The 27,993-nt window shown below is 26.3% G+C and overlaps 2 protein-coding genes and 2 long non-coding RNA genes across 6 annotated transcripts in view; 3 read left to right on the top strand and 1 right to left on the bottom strand.

The window, feature by feature from the left end:
* The first annotated feature begins 221 nt into the window (after positions 1-221).
* LOC127282027 (uncharacterized) lies at positions 222-6,015 on the top strand. Of its 2 annotated transcripts, XR_007843134.1 has the most exons (7): positions 222-360; positions 592-900; positions 1,155-1,205; positions 3,397-3,478; positions 3,816-3,897; positions 4,970-5,135; positions 5,657-6,015. It is a non-coding gene; the product is annotated as an uncharacterized LOC127282027 (long non-coding RNA). The 2 variants fall into 2 exon arrangements; XR_007843135.1 differs by lacking the exons at positions 222-360; positions 592-900; positions 1,155-1,205 and having other exon boundaries at positions 3,326-3,478.
* Positions 695-27,993, bottom strand: LOC127282024 (uncharacterized). The gene is made up of 2 exons (XM_051306095.1): positions 27,873-27,993; positions 695-926 (listed from the first exon to the last, which is right to left on the bottom strand). The coding sequence occupies exons 1-2, from the start codon at positions 27,980-27,982 to the stop codon at positions 695-697; spliced, it is 342 nt and encodes a 113-aa protein (XP_051162052.1). The 5' UTR covers positions 27,983-27,993.
* LOC127282026 (uncharacterized) lies at positions 9,051-11,973 on the top strand. Of its 2 annotated transcripts, XR_007843133.1 has the most exons (5): positions 9,051-9,209; positions 9,845-9,923; positions 10,141-10,219; positions 10,423-10,661; positions 11,859-11,973. It is a non-coding gene; the product is annotated as an uncharacterized LOC127282026 (long non-coding RNA). The 2 variants fall into 2 exon arrangements; XR_007843132.1 differs by lacking the exon at positions 11,859-11,973 and having other exon boundaries at positions 10,423-11,832.
* The window catches only part of LOC127282025 (protein Fe65 homolog), a 138,193-nt gene continuing 123,311 nt past the window's right edge, over positions 13,112-27,993 (top strand). Inside the window, exon 1 of the mRNA XM_051306096.1 lies at positions 13,112-13,466. The gene's annotated coding sequence lies outside the window, so the exon portion shown is untranslated. The remainder of the gene's footprint in view (positions 13,467-27,993) is intronic.

Genomic DNA, 27,993 nt, shown 5'->3' with positions numbered 1-27,993 from the left:
AATAATTTTTTAATTTTTAAAAATTATTTTACAATCTAATTTATTGGTAGTATATTTTTTTTTATAAAGAATTTTACATAAATATAGAAAATTGGATGTTCTCGTATATAGGATCAGAAGATTTAATGGGGAAGACGGCTGATATTATAATTTATGAACTAAAAAGATACCAGGTGCTTCAAAAGACTTTTCTGTTTTTTTTTTTTCTTACAGATTCTTGCATATTCCACTTGTAGCAAGAAATCACGTTCTTGTAGGTTCATCAAATATTTACAACGAGCTTCATTATGTTTTTAACAATGGTAAACTTTTATCTGGAATAGAGTCATTAATTTTCCACACAATAACCACACAATTGAGGTACGTATCAAAATAATTAATGAAAATTACTTAAAAGTTTCTCAGTTAAACATTTATCAAAAAAAATATGACAGAATATAAATTATAAAATTTTATTTTCTTTATTAATAAGTTTTAATTTAATACAGAAAATTAAATCCAGAAAATTTGAATTATTACTATTTTTTCTTTTATATTCTGAATTGAAAAAGTAAAATTTTTGTGAGAAGTAATAAATTGTTTATTTTTCAGGTTGCAATTAAAATATATCAGTTTGATTGGTTTTTTTTTGGTTTGGAACGCGTCTGGAAAAGGAAATCTTTCTCTTGGGTCACGAACAGACGCAAATGTATACCTATATATAGACAGTGAAGGATAATTCACGACTTGAGGCATCATGTATTCGCTCAGCAGTCGGGGGTGTAATTTGCGGGTTGTAATACCAAGCGCATCGTTTGTAACCCGCTCGCGACAGGAAGCCAGGTACACGATTGGAGTGAGAAACATCCCAGAGAACTATGTAACCACATCGTCGTCTTATCGGCCTGATGGCTCCCACTGGTAACTGTCCTCTCGTTGGCATCGTCCTGTGCCAACAGACGATTAAAAATTCAAAAAGTCAAATTTCAAATTCCATTTTATCGTAAAATCTTGAAATTTTTACTCTTTCAAGATCTTTAAAAATTTTATCTCACTCAAAAAACTTTATTTTACAATCCCTGAAAATTTTTTATAATTTTTATTGAATAATTTATTTCTTTTAATAATTTTTTTTTTTGTAAAATAATTAATTACAATTTTTTTTATATTTTCAGGACAAAAAAAAAGGAAAACAGAGAGAATTTTACCGGACAAGGAAATAAAAAGTAATTTTTGAATAATTAATTAGATATATTTTTGGAACGAGGGAAAAACGAAGGAGGCGTTTAATAATGCAGGGGTTTTATTTAAAAAAAAAAAAGGAAGATAAACTTTTTTGTTGGGGAAATCGGCTTGGCCGACATTTATGAAGTTCGCGGCGTCTTTTCTTTCCCGACAGGTACAGCTCTTTCTCACTATTCCCTGGAGACGAGTCGTATGAAGCGTCAAAAAAAAGTAGCATATCCAAAAAGTTGAAAGTACGTTCTTGTACGGATGGTTTTGCACGGATATTCACACACTGTGTGAAAAGTTTGTGAGTGTCGGGGAGAGAAAAAAAAAAAAAAAAAAAAGAAGTGGCGAGAGTAGGCGATTCCGAGGCCATGGAATAGGGGGTTAACTCGTCCCCAAAGTGCAGTAACCTCAGCGAAGAGACTCACCTTCTCTCGTGCGCGCTACTCAAGCCGCCAGGAGGACCTTATGACCCGTGCAAAATGTATACCCTGTCCTCATCCTCATGTTCTCTCTCTCTCTCTCTCTCTCTCTTTCTCTCGACCCGGATAAATCGAGCTCAGAATTTCATTTCGTATCACACTTTCTTCATCCTTCGCTTTTCAATGAATATTATCAATGATCTCAACGATTCCAATATTTTTATTTTTTATTAAAAAAAATATTAACAAAATTTTATAATTTTCATTTACATTTATAATAGAATCACAAAAAATTGTCTGATTTCTTTTTTGTAAATTTTCTATTAGAATTATTTTTATTCAATTTCTTTTTTTTATTATTATTTTAACAAATATAGTATTAAATTTTTTTTTAATATTTTCTATATTTATTATTATTTTTCCTTTTCTTTTTCGCAAAAAGAAAATGGAGTGAAATTCGATATATTGAGATTAGAATTTAGGTCATTTAAAGTCCATTTTTAGAATTTCATCAAAAATTGGAGGAAATAAATTTGTATGAAATGACAAAAGTGTCCGGTTATCGGAACAGTGACTGAAGGACAGGTGGGGATTAGCTATTTCCGTGGAGAGCAGTTGGGGTGGGGGATTGGGGGGAGGGAGTATAAATGGGCAAAGTGCGGAAGAATCGGATTTGGGGACAATTGCAGAAAAAGAAAAATGCTGCTTTATGAAAGTATCTTTCCTCTTCGCACCACCTTTTCTCTATTTCGCATTGTAACCCCTTCCCACAATCCCTCTTGGATGAAACTTCACTTTATACATTTTTTTTTCTTTGGAAATCGCTTAAGAAGTAGAACAAAAAAAGAAAAAAACTCTTTTCTTTTCCAATGTATCTTTCTGCGAAGACGGAAAAATGGAACAATTGATATCGAGAAAATGGTTTATTAACTGTTAAAAGTTTAAATTTTTCGTGAAATTGAAATATTCTTATTTTTTAAAAAATTTCAATTTCTCAATACTTTTTAAGTGTTAATAATTTGTTCTTTATTTTAATTTATATTTAATATTATTTTCTGACAGAGTGAGTATTATAAAATTTTTATTTTATGCATTATTAAACGCCTCAGAATTACGTAGATTTATTTTAATTATTTTTAAAATTGTTGTTGTTAATGACAACAATAATATTAAATTCAAAAATTTGAATCGACTTTCGCGGTAAAATTTTAAAATTGTGCGCAAGCGCATTGCAGTGTTGCTGATTTGACTAGTTTATATAGATGTGAAGTATTTTATCGCTTATATGGAATTCCCGGGTTTTTAATACTAATTTTATCGAAAATGTCCTTTATTTATTTACAAAAGATAGATTATCGTAATTAGTACACATTATTTTGTTAGCAATACATAAAATATAAGCCAAAAATCATAAGATGACGACGTAAGTATAAAAATTGTCAGAAAATTACTTTGTTATAGGTTTGGTTGAACAATTCACAAAATTTTCATTTATCGAATAAATCAATGATTTTTTAAAAGTTTTTTAGTAATTAGATAATATATTTTGTTTGTATTTATAAAAAATTAGATGTAATTTTTATTTTAAAGAAATTTTTTTTATAATTATTTCACATCTGCGCATGCGCAAAACAAAGTTCAATTGTTGATTTGACTAGCTGCCCATTCTTGTCGATCTTGTTGATCTTGTTGAACAGTAATCACATCATGTGATATTCCGAGTAATATTTTATTAATCTATTGCAAAATTTGTGTTATTTTCCAGTAAATGATCGATCATCGTAACTAGTGTACATTCATATACAGATAATGAATAAAATTTTGGCTGAAAATCGTAAATTGGCAACGTAAGTATGAAAATTGTCAAAAAATTCTTTTTTAGGTTAGGTTAGACAATTTACATTTATTGAATCAATCGATTATTGTTTTATAGCTCTTTTTTTTTAGTAATTCGATCATTTATCTTGTTGTATTTATAAAAAATTAGATAAAACTTTCATTTTAAATAAAAAAGTTTTAATCGCATTATTTCTCATCTGCGCATGCGCAAAAGTAAAATCAAGTTTCCAGTTGTTGATTTGACTAGTTGATCATTCTTGTCGATCTTGTTGAACAGTAATCACATCATGTGATATTTCAAGTATGATTATAGTAATTTGTTGCAAAATTTGTCTTATTTTCCAGTAAATGATCGATCATCGTAATTGGTGTACTTCCTTTTAATATCAATGAATAAATTTTTGGCCGAAAATCGTAAATTAACAATGTAAGTATGAGTTATTTTTTTAGGTTAGATTAAACAATTATCAAAATTTTCATTTATATATCGAATCAATCAATTAATGTTTTTAAAGTCTTTTAGTAATTAGGACATATATTTTGTTGTATTTTTGAAAAATTAGTAATTAACTTATTTTAAAGAAATTTTTCTATTACATGAGATATTTCACATTTGCTCATGCGCAAAGCAAAGTTGTTGTTTTGACTAGTTTATTTATATTGTTGACAAATAATAATTATCTATTGTCATTATTGAGTATTATTATATTAATTTAATGAAGAAATTCGTGTTATTTTCTTACAAGAGATTAATTATATAGTAATTAGTGCACATTTTTTTAATAATGAATAAATTTTTGGTCAAAAATCGTAAGTTCACGGCTTATAAAAGTTATCACAGTAACTTTTTTTTTAGGTTAGATAAAAAAACATGATGCTTTTTTTAATTGTGATAAAAATATCTTAAAGCTTTCTTTAAAAATATTTTGTCCTTTGTCAAATTTTTTCTTAGTGATGTGATATATTTTAAGTAAATCATAAATTATTGAAATATTGAAAATAACTACATTGTTATGGTAAATTGAATTTTTTTTTTCTTGTAAATGGAAATGAAATTTCTTTTCTATTTGCCAAAAATTCCCGAAATTCATCAACTCCATTTCAAATTGTCCTTTATCTATTTAATCTCCCTTTATTCACCTTTAATTGTCAGGCCATCGACATTCGATTGGCTTCAACCCAATATTGATGATTTCAAAATCAAATAATCCAATTCTAAAATTGCATTATCTGATAATTCGTAGGCATTTGCAAATGGATAAATCATTTCATGATATTTTGTCAGAAATATGTCATTCTAAAATACGTATATATTGTCATATTTATTATTTGTCGCTATAAATACAATTGAGAATTAAATTTTAATTCTTGTTTTAATTGAAATTTATTTTTAAAAAATTTGTAATTATTGATTAATAATAATTGAATAATGTGATTATTTTTACTGTCTAATTTGTAAATTTTAATAATGATGAGGGCTCGTTTTTTTTTATTTTTAGCAAGTCTGGAGCAATTCAAGAATGAAGAAATCGCAAGGGAATTGAAATTAAAATTAACGTCCCTGTGGGTCAGAATGAAAAGTTAGCTTTTTGCGATTAAAGCTTTTTTCTCTTCAAGTTGGTGACCACCTTACCCTGACGATTCTTGGTTCTTTTCTTCTTTCTGGTAACATTTGGTTGCTAAACTGCTGGATCTCGCCTCTCGATAGTGCTTTGCCGTCTGCCAAATGAAATTTTAATTTTTGATAAGGCGCCAGACGCCGTGACGTCCTTTCTTTTTTTTCCTGACCTCCCTTCTTCCTCCTCCTCAAACACTCTTTTACACTCTTCACTACCAACAGTTTTGTTCCACTTTCTGTTCACTTTGTCCTTATCGTTTTTCTCACAATATAGTTAAAGTTTACGTTTAGAAGGAAAAAGAAAAGCAAAAGTCAAACTTAAAAAAAAATTCATTTTTGGCATGACGTAAATGTAATATCGAAATAATCTAGTTTACATTTAGTTAATTTTGTAAAATTTAGTTTAATAATTGTTTTTATTTTTTTTAAGTAATGTTTTTTAAAAGTTATTTTTGTTTAAAAATTTTTAAAAATTGATATCTAAAAGAAATTCAAGTATTGTTGCGTATAAATAAGGAACTTATTATTTCATTATTCGGGAATAATTTATTGACTAATTTGATTTCAGGGCTAATTAATCTTGTGTGGTGGAATCGTTTTTGGAAATTTTCAATCAGAGCACCATCGACTGTCGGAGGAGGGTTGATATGCTTGTGGTCTGGTGAAACGGAGTGAGAGAGAGAGAGGAAAATCGGATAGAAAATGCAAAAGAAGAGAGCGAGAGAGAGAGAGAGAGATGACTTCCATAGGATTGAACGAAAACCAAGTGCAGGGGGGAATTACGTCATGTGTGAAATTACAATCACCCTCAACCCTCCTTTCTCGCTAATGTGTTCACTCGCCTCGCTTCAATATATTCGTATCCTCTTGTTATACCTGTACATATAGGAATATTGTACCCTCATATTCGGATATTTTCTGAACAAAAAAAAGGTATGTATAGCGAAAAGCATCTAAGAGCTTTCGTCAAAAAAAAAATAATCGTTCCTTATTCTTTATCTCTCAATTACGTATATTTTTAAAAAATATTCAATTTCTACACACAAAAAAAAAGGATTTTTAAAAAAAAATAATGAAAACCAGAATAATTTAAAAAAATTAAAATTATTTTAAAATCACATTCAATTTTTCCTTTTTTTTAAATTCAATTTTTATTTTACCACGAAAATTTTTTTTTATTTCCTAAATGGATTTTTTTAAAATAATGTTTTGCGAAGAATATTTAAAAAATAATTTTCGTACGTTTAAAATATTTTTTTTTTTCAGAAAAAAAATGAATTATTTTCTGTCTAGCGTTAAGAGATAAAAATAATTGTATGTTTTAAAAAGTCTTTCCAATTTTCAGGATTAATTTTTGTCAGTATATATATAAATATAGGAAAGTGTTGCAGTTGAATTGAACTTAATACTATAATTTGAATTATAAACAAGTGGAGAGTCGTGCTTAATTTTGAAAGGGTCAAAACAAAAACAAAAAGTGTATGACGATATAAAAATGAATTCATATTTCATTTTTGTTGGGACAGTTTTATTATGGAGAGAACGTGGATCCACCAGTTTTCAAATAAATAGAAAAGTGACAAAAGGTTGTCTGGGTAAGGCAGCAGTTAATTACAAAAAATCGGTAGATCATTAAAGCCGTACGCCTCACGCCAAATCCTTTTTTTGTTGAGGCATTATATTTCTTCTCGTTCCAATGCAATCCTCCTCCCCCTTCTTTTTTTTCCTGGCGAAACTCAAGGTCGTAGACTGTGCTAATTCAATTTTCCCTGAAATACGCAATCTCAAATTTATGACTCTCTCTCGCACAATATTATACCCTTTGGAAAATAAACGGAAAAATCAACAGTGGAAAAATATGAATCAACATTGCATCTCTTTCAATCATGACATTTCATTGTCTTCATCATATATTTGCAAACTCGTAATTATATTTCACTCAAAAATCTTTGTAAATTATTTTTGAAATTTTTTTTTCAATTTCTTTTTTTTTTTGAGAATGTTCCTCGCTTTTTTTTTTGCAGAGTAGAATGTAATTTGTTGTGTATTTCAAAAAATGTTTTTTCCCTCGAGCTGCGGATAGATTTATGATATTTTTTTTTTTGGTTTAACAAAAAAGGCGAAATTTTGTTGATTTTATATGAATGTAGGAGCAGGTGAATTCTGTTGAGAGAGAAGTTGTATCGATTTTTATACAGTTGTTGTTAGAGTTGCGCTCGCTTTTGTAGCCATCCGTTTTCACTGGTACAATCAACTCTCCACAAACCATCAGTGTGTGTTGTTTCTCCCTTCTGTTCTTTCTCTTTTGGTTTCTCTCTGAATTCTGAATTTTTTCTTTTATAATTCGAGTCACTTCCCACAAGTTTTGGTATATCTATTAGCTTTCTTTAGAAAATATAATAATAATAATTTATAATGAAAATACAAAAGGAGGCGAATTTTTAGGAAAGTACAAAAGACAATTCAAATTATTAAAATAATAATTGAAGAACAATTCAATTATATTTATTTTATAAGGCATTTGTTTTTTAATAGAATTTTTTTATTTTTTTTATTATTATTCGAATTATTAAAATAATAATTAAAAAACAATTCAATTATATTTATTTTATAAGGCATTTGTTTTTTAATAGAATTTTTTTTTATTTTTTTATTTATTTCTTTTTTTAATCGAATTATGAATAATATTGTTTATATGCAGGATATTTCAGAAACTGAATTAACTTGTATAATCAGAATATACTTGTAGTATATTTTCAACACGTATAATTTATGGTAATTTAAATTTAATACATCTTATAAAGGAATTTTTTATTTGTTACATAATTTACTTTATTTTGTCAATTATTTTTTAATTCATATTTTAAATTAAAAGAGAAAACATTAATTTCTAAAATATACATATAAAAAGTTTAAATTAAATTGATAAATAAAAATTAGTAATTTATTAATTTAAATTAAATTTAATATTTTTTTAATTATTTTATTCAGAGTTTATATGTATTTTTTCTATTGTTTTCGAGAATTCAAATTTGAATTAATTTTCGCGGTACATTTGTAACATTGTGCGCATTCGCAGAAAATTTGCTGATTTGACTAGTTTATCGATATATCGATGTAAAGTATTTTATCATCGTGATTTTATCTTAGAGCTCTTAGAGAAACATTCCCTGTTTTATTATACTAACATCATTTAAAAAGTGTTTCATTCTTTTCCTAAAGATACATTATCGTAATTAGTCAACATTTTTGTATTAAAAATGAATAAATTTTGTGCAAGAAATCGTAAATTGACGTCGTAAGTATGAAAATTTTCAGAAAGTTACTTTGTTAGGTTAGGTTATATAAGTAGGAAAATTTTCATTTATTGAATCAATCGACGAATATTTCTTAATATTTTTAGTAATTAGGTCATATATTTTGTTGTATTTATAAAAAAATTAGATAAAACTTTCATTTTATTCAATTTTTTTATTACAATAAATGTTTCGCATCTGCGCATGCGCAAGGCGAAGTACAGTCGAATTGAACTGACTAGTTGATCATTTTTGTCGCTTCTCTCAAGCAATAATGACGTCATGAGAAATTCCCAGTTTTATTTTATTATTTTACTGCAAAATTTGTCTTATTTTGTCGCAAAAGAATGATCATCGTAATTGATCCACATGCTTTTAATAGCGATGAATAAATTTTCTGACGAAAATCGTAAATTAACAGTGTAAGTATGAAAATTGTCAGAAAATATTTTTTTAGGTTAGGTTAGATAATTATCAAAATCTTCATTTATCGAATCAATTAATAATTGTTTTTAGAGGTTTTTAGTAATTAGGGCATATATATTGTTGTATTTTTGAAAAATTACATGAAACTTTCATTTTAAAGAAATTTTTCTACAACTTGAGATATTTCACATCTGCGCATGCGCAAAGCAAATTCCAATTGTTGATTTGACTAGCTGCCCATTCTTGTCGATCTTGTTAAATAATAATCAGTTTTTTATGATTCCAAGTATTATTATATTAATTCAGAGTAAAATTTGTCGTTTTTTCTCACTAAATATTGATCATCGTAATTAGTGAACGTTCTTTTATTATCAATGAATAAATTTTTGTATGGAAATCGTAAGTTGACGATGTATTTATAAAAATTGTTATAAAAATATTTTGTTAGGTTATGTTAGACAATTTACAATTATCAACTAAATTTTCGAATTTAATTTTGTTTATCAAATGTTTGGATAATTTGGTAAAAAAAAAATTCGAACAAAATAAAGATTTTAGAAATTAAATACTTAATAGATTCTCACGCACAATTAGTTATTTCGTATTATCTTATTGATGGTTTTAAACATTTATTTTGTCATATTTCTAGTATTATTAGTTACTTATTAATAATTTTCTATAAAATGGGTTACTTTTTAAAGGTAACAATTATTTTTCCTGAAAAAAGTGAAAACTTTATTTAATTTTAAATAAATTATTTTTTGTTGCTAGTTTGTATTATTAATTTGGAATATTTTTTGTCAAATTATTTTTTTTTATAAATTATAAATGAAAGTTAATTGAATAATAATTTTTTGTTTGTAAATCTAAATAAATAAATAATTTTATTATTTCTTTTATGAATTAAAAAAAGATTGAAAGTATATTTGAATTTCAGAAATAATTTTTAATTAAATTAAAAAAAATATATTTTATGATAAAAATTAATTTTGTAATGATAACTTTTGTTTGTTTATATATAAATTTTTTTTCAGTTATCCAGTGTTTTTTTGATGGGTGTTTGTTGCGGAGCAGCTCCTGGAGGAGATCTTGCATGGCTGAGCGCAGTTCAATGTAAGTTGATAAACATTTTTCCTGTAATATTTTACATCTTGAGATTATGCAGTTGAAGTAATTAAGAGCAACGTGTTTTCAAAAAATTAATTATATCGATTAATTGACAAAATAAATTATTTTTTTTGTATTTTTCATAATATTTATGAATTTTAATATTAATTAATATTTTATTATAACGTTATTAATTATTATATTTTTTTCTAAAAATTTTCAGACAGTTGGTGCAGTGCAGAGGAAGTTTCGTCTTTTTGCTGTCATCGTATCTATCTTTCACAGTGTGTAAATAAGTGAAAGTAAGTCTTTTTTTCAATAGTTTATTTTAATATTTAAAAAATAATGTCGAAATTATGTGTAAAATTGAAACAAAAGTTAGTGATTTTAGTTATTTTTTTATAATTAATTAATTTATAAAAACGCAGGTGGTTGCGATTATATTTTTACCATTACCATGTGAAATTATTTATTCTTTTTTAATAAATTTTTTTTATTTTTTCAGAGTGTGCTCAAGAAAGAAAGGACATGAAGGAAGGATGTGGACGAAGAAAAGTGGCCCCAGCATGCTGCCATATTATTTTCCAAATGTAGTCTATTTTTTTTTATTTTATTTTTTTGCTGGCAGCATCCCCCCCGACCTGTGCAGAAGTGCAGGAAGAGACAGGGATCTCGGGGGTGGTCCAAGAAGAAGCCAAGGTAGGGGCATTGGTTATCATTGCTCCAACGTTGGATCGCCGATCGGTGAGTCGTATTTTTGTTTAAAACCTTCCCTGTTTTAATTTGTTTCTTTAATCAATTTTCTTTGCATCAAAAAATTAATTACAATGAAATTTAATTCATAAAATGAAAATTAATTTGTTTTTAATATTTTTAATTTATTAATTTTTGGAATAATTTTTTCTACATTACGAAAAAATGAATGAATTATATTATATTATATTCATTCAATCGTAATATTAAAAACAGGGAGGGAATCCTTTCAACATGGTGACATCATTGACAAAATTTATTATTTTATGTAGTAATTTTTATAATTACTATTTTGTCTCGAAATTTGAATTGTTGGTTAAAAATAACTAATTGTTAGCAAAAGCTTGGCTCACTTTTTTTTTATCAATTCTTTAACAATAACTAAATTTCAGTAAAATATTAAATAAAATTTTTTTTTTATTTTATAAAAATTTTTTTTTTTTAATTCTTTAGTGATTTGTTACTTCCAATTAAATAATTAGTAGAAACTATTTGAATCAGTGACTGATTTTTTTGCTATCAATTTACAGTTATTTTTGATTAATTCAAATTAAGAGAATGAATTAATATTTTTGTCAATTTTTTCTTCTTTATTGTTATTGTTTGTGTATGTATGTGTATGATTTTGAGCTCAGGTGACGGTAACGGTCCCGGGACGTTAGCCCTAGTTTAGGTCCTTTGCACCTGGGCGGTATGTGAGATTCGGCGTTTGAAAAATAAAATTTTTTATTTTAAATATAGCTATAGGTAGGAAGGAATAGCTTTTTTTTGTATGAGTGTGTTTTATTTCGATTTAAATTTACGGGCAGGTAGGAAAATCAGGAATACACACATAATTTGTGTGTGTCACATTTACTGGTGAATCCAGTAAAATATACTTTACTATTTTCTTTATGTCACTATGTTGTTGGGATATATTATTTCTTGATTTTCTTTCTGAATTGTATATTAAATATTTTTTGTTTGTTTAATTATTTTCTTTTTCAGTTATTTTGGTGAGAAATATTTTTATGTTTTTTTATCTTTTTAATTCTATTGTTTATTTTTCAGGAATTTATTAATTAATTTTTATTTATTTTCAGTTTTTTTCTAGAAAATGATTACAAATATTATAACACATTCTCTAGAATTTATAATATTTTGTAATTATAGTATTATATAATAATTTCGTATTTTAATATTGTTTAGAAAAAATCATCATCATGGAGTTGTGTGATGACATTATTGTAATGTCATCACACAAAAAGGGAGGATGTCTATTTCCGGGTTACCTGTGATTCGTCATCTTGATTATTTTTGTAAGTTAGAGTGAATTTTTGCAAAATTTTTTTTTATTCTATATTAGGTGAAAGCGTCATTTTTCTAGTTTTATTTTTTTGATTATTGACTATTTAAAAACAGTTTTACTGGTATTTGATAAAATTTTGTTTTTACCCTAAAATTTAAGCATATGGAATTATGGCAAATTTTCTGTTGTAATTATACACGCAGAGAAAAGATTTCTTTGATTTAAAGAAACCAGTTTCTTTCACTTGTTTTCTTTCATTCAAAATAAAATTTTCTTTGAAACAAAAAAATCTTTTTAGTTTCAAAGAAAATTTCTTTGATTCAAAAAAAATTTATTTTAAATGAAAGAAATTTGTGCATTAAATCGAAGAAATTCTAATATTGATATAGGGTCAAAGGAACATTTATTTGAATTAAATAACAAATTTCTTTGAAACGAAGATAATTTTTTTTTGAATCAATAAAATAATTTGTTTGAAACAAATAAATTTTCTTTGAATCAAAGAAAAATTTGTCAAAGAAATTGATTTCTTTAAATCAAAGAATTCTTTTTTCTCGGTGTATATTTCCTACTCTCTGAATCTGAATTAGTAAAAATGTTTATTAATTTAAATTAGTGACTCACTTTTTGCTTTAGAATTAGTTAAATTTTACTAATTGTTAGTAAAAGTTACTCATAATCAGTAAAATTTTACTAATTGCGAAGCAAAAAGAGAGTCACTTATTCAAATTAGTAAACTTTTTTACTAATTCAGATTTAGAGAGTATACTGTATTTTGGTTGAATTATAATTCGATATTAGTGAATTTAGAAAGAAGGGAAATTTTTTTATATAAATATATTACGTGTTTAATAAATTAAGAAGGTAATTCCTATTTTTCTTGTTCTCTCGTATATCGTTTAAATTCTGGTGATTCAGAGTTTGAAATATATATATAGTATACTGTACTATATAACAGTGTAAGAAGAGGGATGAGTTAGAAGGTTGAATTCTCTATATAGGTTGGTTTGCGCAGGGGTGTTAGTCACAATTGTTCGTCCCTGCTATACTCTGGGTAGAATGGAGGGGTGATTATTTAGGGGTTGCTTTGCGCCGTTCTTCAACAACAACACTAGCGCCACTGTGTGTTCTCCCCTAGAACTATTCTTCGTTTTTCGTCTATAACCTTATCATCTGGTTTTGCTGCTGCTGGCGAGAGAGAAGAGAGAAAGAGAGTTTCGTGCGCTGTCACGTTTCTCAATTTCTCGTGTTATATACTTGTTCGTTTTGTTATTATTTTTTTCCATTCATCACGCACACAATTATTTGTTGCAATATTGCACGCGAATTATTCCAAGTTTATTTGTAAAACGTAGATTAGGAAAAAAAAAAAAGAAAGGTAGACGTGTTGTGAAAAACAGTGACAAACAAGAAGTAGAAGAAGGGTAAAAAAAAAAAAAAAACGAAAGGACGATCATCCCTGAAAAGCAGTGCCCGGGAATTCTATCAACAGCTGCTTGGCCTTCATGGCAAGTTTCATTAAATATTTATATCTGTTTATATTGTTTTAATTGTTTATCTTGTATGATATTTTGTCCTTTTGTTTTTTAAAAGAATAGTTTTGTTATTTTTCATCAACGTGGCTTTCGTTTGGTTGTTGTTGTATTTGAAAAATGGTTTTTTTTTACTATTTAAAATATTCCTTATTTAGTTTTTTTTATTTTAAATTATTCTTTACTGGAAATTTTTGTCGTCCTGAATTTATGTTTATTTTGTTTTTTACTAGTTTTTATTTTTTGAGAACGAATTTTTTTGTACTCGAAAAATTTATTGTTTATTTTCGTATAGAATTATGTGGAAAATATTTCGAATATTATATATTGTTTATTGGATTTTTTAATATAATAATACATACAATAATATAATAATAATAAATAATATATACAATTAAAAAAAAATTTGATTCAAATAATCAGTTACTTGACTATTATCAAATAATTATAATAGTTGAGTCAACTAATTAGCATTTGTTTCAAATACAGAAATTATTCGTTCAAATACAGTTTACTTGATTTAAGTAAAAATTATTTGGTTCAAGTAAATATTTATTTGATGATAATCAAGTAACCGATTATTTAAATCAAATTTTTTTTCAGTGTATATAATATATATAATAATAAATATATATTAATATATAATAATTTATAATAATACTTATTATATAATTACTATATTATTATTATTATTATTATTATTATTTTATACTTTGCTTAAGTTTTTTATTATAATTAAAAACAATATGTAAAATTTGTATTACATATTTTTTTTTCAGTAGGTTAGGGGCGAATTTTTCTTTTCTTTTTTTTTTTAATTTAAATTTTGAATTTGTTGTCAGTCAAGTATAAATTATAGAAAGTTGGAGACGAAATAATTTATGGAATATCGATGTCTATCCTTTTAAAGGCAAGGCTAAATTTCTCTTGTCAGTAGAAAAGAGCTTTAATGGAACGTCAGTCTGACCAAGTCAGACAAGCTATTACTACTGAACCATTATTCTCTTTTCCAGTTCTCATGCTGTATGAAGATGAGAGATATAGAAAAGAGCTTTTGGTAGAAACTACTTTTTCCCAAAGGTTTTCTTAATAGGTAATTCTTGTTCAATTCCAAACTCTTGTGATTACAATTTAAATTATGATATATTCTTATAGAAATCGTATAAAAATGCCAGATAGCAAGTTTATATATATATATATATTACTATGATGATACCCGGTTTATATGCTGTTTGAATCATAATTTTTGTTCTTTTATCATTTCTTTTAAAAATGGATAACTTCATAAAATATTATAAGAGAATTTGTATTTGAAAAAAATACTTTATTGCAATTTATTATTCATTTATTAAATTTAAAAATTCCTGATTTATCAAATTATATTGAATTTAATTAATTTTTAATTAAAAAAAAAATTTATATTAAAATTTAATATATAAAATTTAATTTTTAAATTAATTTCAAATTTAATATATAAAATTTAATTTTTAAATTAATTTCAAATTTAATTTCAAAATTCCAGTTATAAATTAAAATTAATTAATTAATTTTTGAAATTCTTTGCTCATTTTGCAATGATTTTATAATAGAGTGTCATTAATAACCAATCAAAGTTTTAATAATAAAATAAAAAGAAAAATTCGATTTTAATCTAAAGTTCGCGGTATTAAAAAGTATATCAAAAGTTTATTTTCACTATACAAAGGAGATTAAGAAAACTTTAGGTATTCAGATCGCATATTCCGTTTTTGTATCTACATATAAAGGCTTCCTTGGTTCAGAGCATGGTCGAAACTAGAAAATAGGTCAGGGATTTTATTTGAGTTTCCCTTGAAGCAATGTTCTCTCTCTCTCTATATATATAATATATATTTATATGAAAAGAACGTGTTACAAATAGAGAAAAAAAGAAAAATTTTTGAAAATCAAAAAATGTGCTAGACATTTTTGTTCTCGTATGATTTTATTTTTTGTCGTCGTTTTGAATTTTAAATCTGATAAATCGAACAATACAAATTTTAAATTTATTTTCAAAAGTATTTTAAAATTATTTATATAGGTATTTTAAATTTATTTTCAAAAGTATTTTAAAATTATTATTTTTTGGTATTTTAAATTTAATTTTAAAGTGTTTTAAAAATTTGTTTAAAAATATTTCTTGTGGGTGATTTGTTGATAAAATTGTAAAGTCTATATTTGTCATTAAAAATTTTTTTTTTAAATTGGAAACGTATGTAAAAACGGCCATTTACATTCTAACACTTTCAGTTTGATTGCCAATCGAGTTGAAACGTTTCACAGTTTAGTTTGTTCATTTTCTGAAGTGTTGTTTTACTTCGTATTTAATTGTTTCGAAAACCAAACTGTCGTTGAAAAGCCAAAAAGGTCTTGTTGATTTGTGTAAATTTATTCTAAACGACTTAATAATGTATAGAGAGTTGAAAAGTTTAAATTTGAAAACTATATATTTAGAATTCTTTGATTTACATTTTTAAATTTAGAATATTTTTTTTTGTAAAATTAAAAAAAATATATATTATAAAATATATATTAATATATACTAAAAAGAAATTTATTTGGTTGAAATAATTGGTTACTTGACTGTTATCAAATAAATATTTATTTGTATCAAATAAATTTTATTTGAGACAATTAAATGTTATTTGTTTCAAATGCAAAAATGGTGCAATAGTTTATTTAGTTCAATTATTTGGTTTCAAAAATTATTTTAAGTAAATATTTATTTGATAATAGTCAAGTAACCGATTATTTGAATCAAATAAATTTTTTTTCTGTGGCATATATATTTTTAAGTTTTGTATTCATTGAATTTAGGAATAAGTTGGAAATATATTAAAATATTGAAAATACCATGGATTTATTAATAATTCAAGATAATTTTTTTCTTCGGTGTATATATATATATGAAATCCGGAAAATTGACGACGAGAGTATATAATAAATGCATTCTTTTTCCGAGGAGTCTTGTGTTTTAGAAATTCGACTCTTGTCTGGTTGGAAGGAGTCTATTTGCTGTATCCTGGGTGAGCCGAGGCCAGGGATATTTTTCTTTCTTTCTTTCTTTCTTTCTTTCTTTCCTCTGACTCTCCTTTGTCTCCCTGGAAACCTTGCGGTAGTTATGCGACGTTCGGCTCCTAAGGAAACGCTGGTGTGCAGCATAGACGGTTGCGGGATGAGGGTACGATCCAGAAACGTGACTTGGATGCAATATTTAAAAGCAGCTCTCGGCGTCAATACTCTCTGGCGACATCCTTACGCACGAAATTCAAAGTTTTGCTTGTCTTTCGCTTTCTACACTTTTTTTTTCCTTCATTTTATTACCAACACACTCTGTTTTTTTTCTTTTTACTATACACAGTGTAATGTTCTTTTATCTCTATTCTCTCTCCTTGGCTCTTGTTCTTTTTCTCGATATGCGTCTGCCTATTTCTTTCAAGGTCTGACCTTAACCTCAAAACATTTGATCTTTTTTTTTTTCAATGCAATACAATGCTCTTGTTTGGTTATATTAAAGAAAATATTTAGTGTTTATGGTTGATGGGATAAATTTCGTTTTGACGTTTAGAAGAATTAATATGTGAAGAGAAATTGTTTAAAGTTACCACAGAGGTGTTTAAGTTTTTTTAATTTTTTCTAATTTTAGTAGATCAAATCGTTTTTAGTTAGACACAATAACTAAATTAGAAAATCAGTAGTAAAAGTAAATATTTTGTCAGACTTTTCAAATATTTCCAAAATTCCATTTTTTCAGTAGTACAAGTCAATATTTAGTTCGACATTCTATTTTTGTAATTTTATCAGTATTACAAGTGGGATTTAGTCAGACTTTTTAGATTATTGGAAATATTATTTTTTTAGTAGAACAAATCGTTTATAGTCAGACACAACTTAATTTTAAAAATCAGTAGTATAAATATGAAGTCAGTCTTCTTAAATTTTCCTCATTTTATCAGTAGTACAAGTAAATATTTAGTCATACTGTCTATATGATTGCAAAGTTAGAAAATGTAATTTTGTAAGTAGAACAAGTAAATTTTTCGTCAGACTTAGAAAAAATTTGGAATTTTATTAGTAGTAGAAATCAATATTTAGACAAAATTTAAACATTTTTAAATTTATATGTAGTACAAGTCAATATTTAATCAGACTTTGTAAATATTTGTTATTTTTTCAGTAGTAAAACTTGGTTTTAGTCAGACTTTTTTGTTTTTTTGTAATATTATTTATTAGTAGATCAAATCGATTTTAGTCAGACTTTCTATACATTAGTAATTTTTTTAGTAGTACAAGTCAATATTTAGTTCGAAGTTTTGCATTTTTTTTCATTATTAGTACAAGTTGGTATTAGTCAACTTTTCTAGTTTTTGATAATTTTACTAATTGGTAAAATCGTTGTTAGTCAGACACAATAATTAAATTAGAAAATCAGTAGTAAAAGTAAATATTTAGTCAGACATTCGTATAATTATGACTTTTTTCAGTAGTACAAGTCAATATTTAGTTCGACGTTTTGCATTTTTTATTTTAGTTAATTTTTTTCGCCTTTTTAATTTTTTGTAATTATACTAGTAGATAGAATAGTTTTTAGTCAGGCACAATAAATAATTTAGAAAATCAGTAGTATAAGTAAATAGTTAGTCAGACTTTCCAAAGATTAGTAATTTTTTCAGTAGTCCACGTCAATATTTAGTTCCACGTTCTACATTTTTATTTTACTAGTAGTACAAGTTGATTTTAGTCAGCCTTTTCAGTTTTTTTTTGTAATTTTACTAGTAGATAAAATCGTTTTTAGTCAGACACAATAAATAATTTAGAAAATCAGTAGTATAAGTAAATATTTAGTCAGACTTTCCAAACAGTAGTAATTTTTTCAGTAGTACAAGTCAATATTTAGTTCCACGTTCTACATTTTTATTTTATTAGTAGTACAAGTTGGTTTTAGTCAGACAACGAAAAGTATAAAAAAAGTAGTACAAATAAATATTTAGTATGACTTTAAATTCATACAATTTCCTTTAATTAATCTTTTAATTTGCATTGAAATATATTCTCAAATAATGCCAGTTATAAATTTTCAATTTTAAAATTTTCTTTTTAATTTCACGATGTTATGAATATTGCTTTGATTATTGTGAAAATAATTTGTTTGTGTTTATAAATTTAATTAATACGAATAAGGCAAAAAAAAAAAAAAAATAACAAAATTTCTCTGGTGTATTTCGCTTAAACGTATTCATATTTAATACCCACCATTGTGACGTAATGGCATTTGTGAATGTTAACTCTCCTCTCATTTCAATATAGAGCACAAAGCAATGAACTGCAAAACGGGATTAAAATGATCTTTGGAGAACTTAAATCATTAAACCGCTCCGATATCGAATTAAATTTTCATTCCATTTGCTCTTTCATTTTCATATGTGTATATATATATGGGAATTTTTCCAATTTAACAAAAAAAAAAACTAATATTGAGTTTCAGTACGTATGGCTTATAAAATTCATATGCTACTTTTATTTTCCTTTTATTGCTGAAAAAGGATTATGTATATATGCATGTTTCTAGTAATGAAAGCATTTATTTACATTATTTACTTTTTTATCTGTTTGTTTTTTTGTAAATCAACAGATTTTGTATTTTTTTATTTATTCTCTCTCGTCGCTTCAAAAAAAAATTTTTAATTAAATTCTGTTTAATAATGAGAATAAATACAAAATTTTCTCATACTGTAATATTTTTAATACAATTTTCGAATATTGTGATTCAATCAACAAATTAGATTTCTCCTTTTTGGAAGAGACAAAATATTTTTTTTTTCTGAGTCATTCGGTTGTATTTCTACCCTCCAATAGGATTTTTTTTATGACACATTTGGATTGTACTTTCCTCTCATTTTTTACTCTTGGTTTGTTTTTTTTTATTTTTCTTGAAATCCTGTGTTTTTGGTTGTCGTTTTTTTTCTATGTTTAGTTTTATAGTGACATTTCAGGTGTAATAAATGTTGACTCTGTAAAAAGTGTGGCAAATTTTGGCTATTTCGACTTATTAATAATTAATAATTATTTTTATTAATAATTGTTTTTATTATTAATTATTTTTATTAATAATTATTACTATTAATAATTGTGTTTATTAATAATTATTACTATTAATAATTGTGTTTATTAATAATTATTACTATTAATAATTATTTTTGAGTGGCGCGAAAATAAGACAGTTTTTATATATAGATGGATATAAGGATAAAAAGTCAAGGTTATTGGTATAACGAAAGAGATGACTAGTGCGGTGCTAAAGAGGGAAAATACAGAGAGTTACGACAATTATGGTCGGAGAAACGAGAAAAATGTGACGTGTTTGGAGGTTGGGGTTGAGCCATTGTGCAACGGAACGCGAAATGAAACTGGGAGATGGGTGATCGTTTATATAAGTTCGACAGACGTATTCGCAGTCTCCCGCGCGTTTCTAGCGTTAACTTCGTGGAAATTCAACGTTGAAGATAGAAATTCTATTGAACTCGACATTGACGTAAAACGTATTTTGTCCAGTGATCTATATTTGTTAAAACTTTCTCTCTATTTATTTATTTATTATTTATTTATTAAAAACTTGTTTATAATAAAATTAATATTCAAATTATTATTATTGTGATTAGGCGTATATTTCGCATTGGGCTTTTAATATTTAAATAAGTCTATAAATATTCAAGAGTAATTCTCAACTTTCAATTTGACTTCAAAATTCATTAAATACTTAGTCTAAAGTTAAACAGTATTTAGAAGTAGTAAATTTATATTTTAAAACTTTGAAGAAAGCATCAACTTTTTTTATTCATTAAATGGAAAAGTAATTCACTTTTCCCTTGATGTTTTCACTCATGTTTAATTGCTTTTTCAAGTTTTCAAATATAAAATTTTTAATTGCTTTCATTTTCTTTTTTTTTAATATTTTTATAAAATAGAAATTAAAATTAGGATTTTTTTATCATTAAAAAATAACGTTTTGATGTTTCAACTTAGTTTACCAGATTTGGAGATTTTTAGCCCCTTTTATATCCTCGATGAACTCAAGTAATTAACTTTTCGTTCTGGTAATAGCAAAAGTTTTCCTTAACCACGATTAACGTTTAACGAATCACCTACACGCAAAGTTTTATTCGGAGGGATTTTCTGAGTTCTGTCGTTAGGATTTTTGTTGAAATGTAGAAATTTATATATGGATTAAATAAAAAATTTGTTTTTATTTAAGAGACAATTTTTTGGGGTTTTTAATTTTATAATGAAATCTATTTTTTTTAGAAAAATTCTGTTTGAAACAGATGTCAAATCTTTCTTGTTATATATATATATGTATATATGATATAAACTAAATCCTTTGAGGAGGCTCAAATTCATTGACGTCTATTAATAAAAAGATTGCCTATAAAGTTGAAAAGTGTTCAATCTTTCGTGAAATTATCGATTGGCTTCAACTCGATTCACCACTTTACCTCTCAATTTGACCTAATTCAGTGAATCCTTTCATCTTATATTGCTTTTACCAGGCCAGTTAACAGCCATTAAATATTTCAATATTTATTTAAAAGTTCATATTGCCTTTGAGTTCGAAAACCTCCAATTACATTTCCGAGGAAACTATTTTTTTTTTTTTTGCAAAAGAGCATCCGACAATTTCTTTTTTTAAGGATATAATTAAAAACAAATGCTAATGAATTTTTAAAGCATTTTTTTATTCAAAAAACAAATTTCGAATGAAATTATAATTTATTTAATATTTGTTTTTTGAGGATTATTCCTCGCTGTAAAATTTATGGGAGTGTTTGAAGAAGTTTCCTATACCAGAAATTCGTGAAATTTAGAGCTTAGTTGAGACACAAAGGTCAACAGAGCGAAGGGCGTTAAAACGTTAACACCCCAACCTTCATTCTCTTGGTACCCTCTTGTTTCCGTGTGTTTCAGGATCCTTTGTATCCTTCCGCATTATTCTAAACCACACCCAATTGTTTATAATTAGAAATCTGTCGCTTCTAATTTTGCAATTAATTTGTCATTATTTTGAATGAGAGGAAATTTTCAAAAAATTTATTTAAAATTATATTTATTTAAAAAAATATATTTAAAATTATATTAAAGCAGTTATTATGTAATAATTTTAATTGTATTGAAAAATAGAGAAATTTTAGATTCTTCGTTCTAGAATATTATTTTTTTTTTTTAGTTCAGTAATTGACTTATTCAGTGTTTTGGGAAAAATTTAAAAGGTAACGAATTATGATTTGCTTCGCTTTACATCCAATTTCTATATATATATATGTACATACATATATCGCGTTGCCTGCAGATTTCTTCGGTTTCTGAAATTCCATCGACTAAATTTTTCATTCGATGGTAGGAAAAGGCTCGTTTCCGGGATTTCGACGGAAGAAATCACGATATAAGCTGCATGATTTTTCCAATAGGCTGTTCAAAAAAATATGACTAACAAAATTTCACTGTCTGCATATTTATATTCGAGACTTTTAACGGAAAATGTAGATTTAACATTTTTTTTTTTTTTAATATTTCAAAAAAATATTTTTTTTAGTTTAAATCTGTTATTTAGTTTAGTGAATTTGGTTGTAAATTTTTATTTAATAGAAATTTATAATAAATATAAAAATTTGTTGTTTGTTCGGAATAGTAAAAAAAATTATGATTTTTAAAAAGTTATTAATCTAGAAAAATTGTTCTCTATTTTCTGTAATTATTGTTAGCTTTTGTCGATGAGTTTTGGCAAATTGATGAAATTTTAGATACTCAAGTCGATTGGATTTCGGAATATAGGTTCATATATATTTTCTATTAAAGTCCAATAATTTTTCTGCGTTATTGGATCTAATTTTTGGTAGGATGAGGAAAAAAAAGGATCAGCCAAACGCTAAACGAAATTCCGAGTATATATATATATATATATAGTATAGCAAAAGCTATGAAGGTACTCTTAACCTTAATAAATCTTCTCCCGAGAAGCTTCGTGTGTGTGTGTGTGGGGATGCGAGTTGCGGTGTTAAGGATGAAATATTTATTTTAATGTTCTGTAATTATGTAACAAGCCTCGTATAGTGTAACGTAATTCACTCTCCTAAACCTTGATATAGAAACACGATAACATTTACCCCTGAATTCTTTTACAAGATTAGCTATCTCGTTTCTCTCTTTCTTTTTTTTTCTTCTTTTCTTTAGAATTGTATAATAGTCACATACATTGAAAGACAATTTTTTCTTTTCTCGAACTTGAGTAGATCATTATAGGAAAAATATATTCTTTCACATATATAGAAATGTGTTTTGTATTATATATATAAGAATATAATGGAAAAAGAAAGTAGGATTGTTGGAGAATTTTAATAAAATTTCTTTTGAGATATTTTGTAATCTTTTTTTTTTTTTTTTTCTTCAATATTTCTTTCTTATGTTAGCTAAATCTTTAAAATTCAATCCCGCGCGCTTTATATTGACGTCATAGAGTTTGTATAGAGGAAAGTCTATTAATTGGAGTTATCAATAAATCTTCTTCTTTATAGAAAGATAAGGCACGTTCTTCTATCAATCTACTAGAAACCTTATTTTTTATAAATTAAATAAAGAAAAATTTTTTTCATACATTGGAAATTATTTTCTTTTTAAAATTGTTTTAAATTATTTTAAAAACTCTTTATTATTAATAAAAATTTTTGTTGATACGATTTTTTTAATTGAAATTTTTTTATCACTTCGGTATAAATTTTCGAAAATTATTTAAATTTGAGTGTAGAAAAGAAGGAAAAAAAGTGGATAAAGTAATTAAATAAATATAGGAAACTGAAATTATTGTTTGCTCGTTTACATTTTTCATTTAGAGAAGAAATTTTTTAAATTTCAATCTAAAAGTTTGAATTGGTCTTTGCAAAAAAAATAAAAGTAGAAATATTGTGGTGGAATTGAAATCAAATAGTGCTTTATCAGTATAAGGACATGCTTACAGAAGGCATTGTGACCATTCAAGATTAGAGCTTTTGTTTCGCACTCTGTTCGCTTGAATTGAATGGCTTTGCTTCAATGAATAGAGAAACCTGCTCTATCCATTTTGATGAGAGCGCTTCTTCACTTCAGTGCGCATCATATGCCATTGTCAAAAATTTTCAGAAACACACATATATAGAATTTTTCTCATATTTTTGTGACATATATATGGTTTTTTTTATAGATTTTTCTTCGCTAGAATAGAAAAAAAAGATAATTTCATTTTGAATGCGATAAAAATTTATTTTCTGATAGCATTTAAATTGGTGAACAAACAAAATATTTTAGTTTTTTTTTTTTTTATTAGGGTTTGTGAATTTTCGAGATGCGTGCGAATAAGTTATAAAATTAATTTGCAGGAGTTTTCATTTGATTGAATTTCATTAGCTGGAATTTACTTATTAGAATTTACTTTGAGAATTTACTTTTAGCTGAATTTTTATCTCTTTCAATTATTATTTGTCAGAAATTTCATTTAAACGAATTTTTATTCTACTTTTTTATTTGTTCTAAAGGGTGCAAATTTAAAAATTTAATCATAATTTTTTTTGATACTTTGGTTACTTTTAAAATTAGCAACTTTTCTGACAGATGAAAGAAATTTCTGACAAATGAAAGTTCTGTAAAATAAAAATTCCGGCGTTTTAAGAAACTTGTAAAATGTAAATTCGAAAAAATGTAAATTCGGCTTGAAAAGAATTCTAATATTTCTGTAAAATAAAAATTCTTCTCCATGACTGTTCTGACTAATAAAATATAATAATTCTGACAAATTCAAAGACAAAAATAAAAATTTAAGTAACAATTCTGTAATGTAGAAATACGGTTATAAATGGAATAAAATAATAATGCGGGGAAATTAAAAATTTACCAAACATAATTAATTTGGCTAAATTATTCTAGGTAATGAAATTTTATCGAGTGAAAATTCTGAAAAATTAATTTATTGTCAAATTTATTTATTGTATTATAAATTGTGGTTTAATTTGAGTTTTTCTCTGCACCTGGTTAATATATATAATGTTTTATATAAGTTTTGTGAATCATGAATGATTTACAACTCGCATGTTTGTAGATCGTCAAACATGGTTGCAGGTATCACACGATATAGTCATTTGCAAACGGAAAGTGGAACTATAATGCAAGTTTGTTTTACTTGAGCGTATATATATATATATATATAGTTATTTGCACTTTCCCGTGCGTCACAAGATTTTCAAGTGTCAACGAAAATACAGAGAGGCGGAAACATATATATACATTTTTGACAAACTTTGCTTTTATGTTCCTTCTTTTTATTTCATGTACTCCACACGGGAAAAAGAGAAAAATATGAAGAATGTAAAGAAAATTGTTTTGTAAACGCTTTTCGAAAATCATTTTTTTTTTTTTTTGTAGAAAAAGTAGATTTATTTTTATTTAGCCTATTTTAGATAAGAACTGATTTCCAGTGGAGGTTAAAAATTATATGCGGATATTTGTTTGGGAGAAGTGAAATATATTTTATATTTTCTTTTCTGATTTGCCCGAAGCGTTTTTCAGATTAGTATAAGAAATATTTACCGCAATATTTACTTGGTTCTTGTATTGCTCTCGGTAGTCGACGACACGTTATCACGTTTTGCCATCCCTTCTTTCGTTTTTTTTTTTGCCACATTTTTCATAGAGACACTCTTCTGCTGTATATATATGCATCCAATATTATTCCGCTTCGTCATTATCCGGAACGTATGTGTGTCGAGAGGCTGCGACGAGGATTATATATATATGGAAAAGCTAGATATGGAGGCTGTAGTGAAACAGGTTTGGATAGTAGAGAAGGAAGGAGATGTGAAAAGCGACAAAGCAAAATCCGCTTTGCATGGTGCTATTTGAAGCAGAACTGTGTATATAGATGTGTATATGTGTAGGAAAAGCAGCAACCTTCTAATTGCATACCAAAAAGAGATAGGAGTATTTGCGAGTCACATCCCCTTTCTTCTTCTTCTTCTTCTTCTTCTCGGTGAAAATTCATCCTTGCAGCATCTCTCTAAGGAAAACCCTAGTGGTATAAGAAACGTTATTGCGCCACTTGGTGAAATTTCCTAGTTTCATCCCTCTCCTTATATACATTCTTCATTCCATCTCTGTTACTTCCTTGGTCTGCGGTGCATTTGGCACGAAGAAGCATTTGGTATGCTGTATTACTTGCAAGGTTGACGTTCCTCGAGGCAACTCTCCGAGATTAGGAGTTTCCTGGGATTTTCAACTTCCTTGAGGCATCTAAAATCTCCGATCCGACTCATGCAACCTTGACGTTGCTTATACTCTCACAGAATGTTATACTCTGGATTTTTTTTTCTTTTTTTTATTAAATCTTATTGAAACGGGATTTCAAATTTCTGTCGATATTTTTCTTTTATTATGTTTAGTGATGAAAGAAAATTTTTATATTTATCTTCGTTTTTTAGAATTTCTTTTTATACGAATTTTTTACTTAATATAATTCTTTATATCGAATTTTATTGCACAAAATTTTGAAAAAGTTGAATTTTTATTTTTCCGAAATTGTAAATGTTAAACAATCGATTTTGGCGCAATTTTTAAAATTGACCAATTAGAAATTATACAGAAAATGCGGTGATTGGTCAATTTTAAAAATTGCGCTGAAATATTTCTGTTGATTGTTTGTTTGGCCATTTGAAATTTCGGACAAATTAAAATTCGGCGTCTTATAATTCTATCAATTAAAAAAATGTACAAATTTAAATTCCGTGAATTTGTAATTTCTTTCATTAAAAAATTTGTATCATAAAATATGAAATAAATGTAAATTCTGCTAAATCAAAGTTCTGCTTAATTAAAATTCTCTTAAATAAAAAGTTAGCGAGTATATTTAAATTTTTAACATCTATCACTGAGAGAAACAATTGGTTGCAATTACCATTTCGTTAGTAAGAGTATTTTTGCTAATTTATATTAGTTACTGTTACCATTTAGTTAGTAAGCCTAATCATTTCGTTAGTAAGGTAACTAGTTATTCCAACAAACTAATTAGTTATTCCAACCAATAAAAATAGTAACCACAACTAATAAATAAGTAGCAGTATAGTTTACTAACTAAAAATGTTCATATCAAAAATGGTAATACCAACCAATTTTTTTTCTCAGTGTAACTTTTTTAATTTTTTTTTTGTTTGGATGAAAAATTTTGTTGTAAACTTATAAAATCAGTTCAGTTCAGCAAATAGAAAATTTTGAATTTTTGAAAATAGAGAAAGTATATATATATGAAAAATAAAAGAGGTGCAAATGGAAAAAAAAAGAATATCTATTCCGTGCGTCTGTGACTTTGGAGTGGATTATTGTTTTTCTGAAAGTAGCCAGAGGGTCATGGGATTTCGAAAAGCTTTGACAACAAAGGGTAGAAAGTAAGGTATACTTTGAGGGTTTCTTTTCTCAAACATATTTCGAAAGTTATATTCCTTCACATAAGTCCAGTGGACTTTTGCGTATATGGCTTTGAAAATTTTCCAATATACATTTTGTATATTATAAACCTGTTGATCCGAAAGTTTAGAAATGAAAACGAAAAAGATGCCCCCCCTCCCTTATAACATTTGAAGCTTTGAGTACTAGGCGATAAAATAAATCATTGTGTACATATATATATACATAGGAACAAGTAGCATTCGACGACTTCTTTTACCTTATTTCTCGTTTGAAAAACTAGGGAGCAAGATGGATAAAAGCATCCTTTGGGAAATCAGAGAAAGATGCACTGCGACAGTCTCATATAGTTTTCTATTCGTGATTTCCGGTCACGATGCGTAGGAAAAATTTTTTTTGTGAGAAAATTCACAGTTTAAAGTTTTTAGTTTTGATTTCTCGTTTCCATTAATCATTGCCGACACAATGGAGATGAAAATTTTCCAAGGGATGAAATATTGATAGTATGGAATTATCGGTTTTTAATCATAACGTAATTTACGTTGACATAAAAGTTGTGTTTTGTTTTTCTGTTTTTATTTATGACAGTTTAAATTGATCGTTAATAAATCAATATTTTTATGTGTGGTGATAATAAATTATTTTTGAATTATAAATGGGAATTTGTTTTGTAAGATTTTAAAAAATAGTTTATTTTTCAAGGTTTTAAAATTTATATTTCTATGATATATATATATATAAATAAATTCTCCTATATATGGTGTTTAAATCTTTTAGTTAAAAATGAAACGAAACAAAAGCGAGAGAGAAAGAAAGGGAGATAAAAATGACAAAATGAACCGAATTTCTTGTCGAGCTATCAAAAAAGCGCAAAGCAAAGGTGTTCTTTACCTTACTTGGTCCGTATTTTCCACGTGTGTGAGATATGGTGACCTATGTCTCAGACATACCCCAACGGGCTGCTTGAGTGGTTTCTCGTGTTTCTTCGTCGTCGGGTACATAACCCCCTCGA

Source organism: Leptopilina boulardi, unplaced genomic scaffold (assembly GCF_019393585.1).
Source record: "Leptopilina boulardi isolate dan_hultmark-lab unplaced genomic scaffold, ZJU_Lbou_2.1 LbouV2_278, whole genome shotgun sequence".
In the NCBI taxonomy this organism is placed as follows: Eukaryota; Metazoa; Arthropoda; class Insecta; order Hymenoptera; family Figitidae; genus Leptopilina; species Leptopilina boulardi.
This window is presented reverse-complemented; position numbering and strand designations above follow the sequence as displayed.

What these genes read in the sequence shown, in the direction of transcription:
- LOC127282024 (XM_051306095.1), bottom strand. Translation starts at nt 27,982, where the DNA reads ATGTACCCGACGACGAAGAAACACGAGAAACCACTCAAGCAGCCCGTT. An exon ending in GAAAATACGGACCAAGTAAG is followed by an intron (nt 927 to 27,872) that starts GTAAAGAACACC and finishes CTGTTGGCACAG; the next exon opens with GACGATGCCAACGAGAGGAC.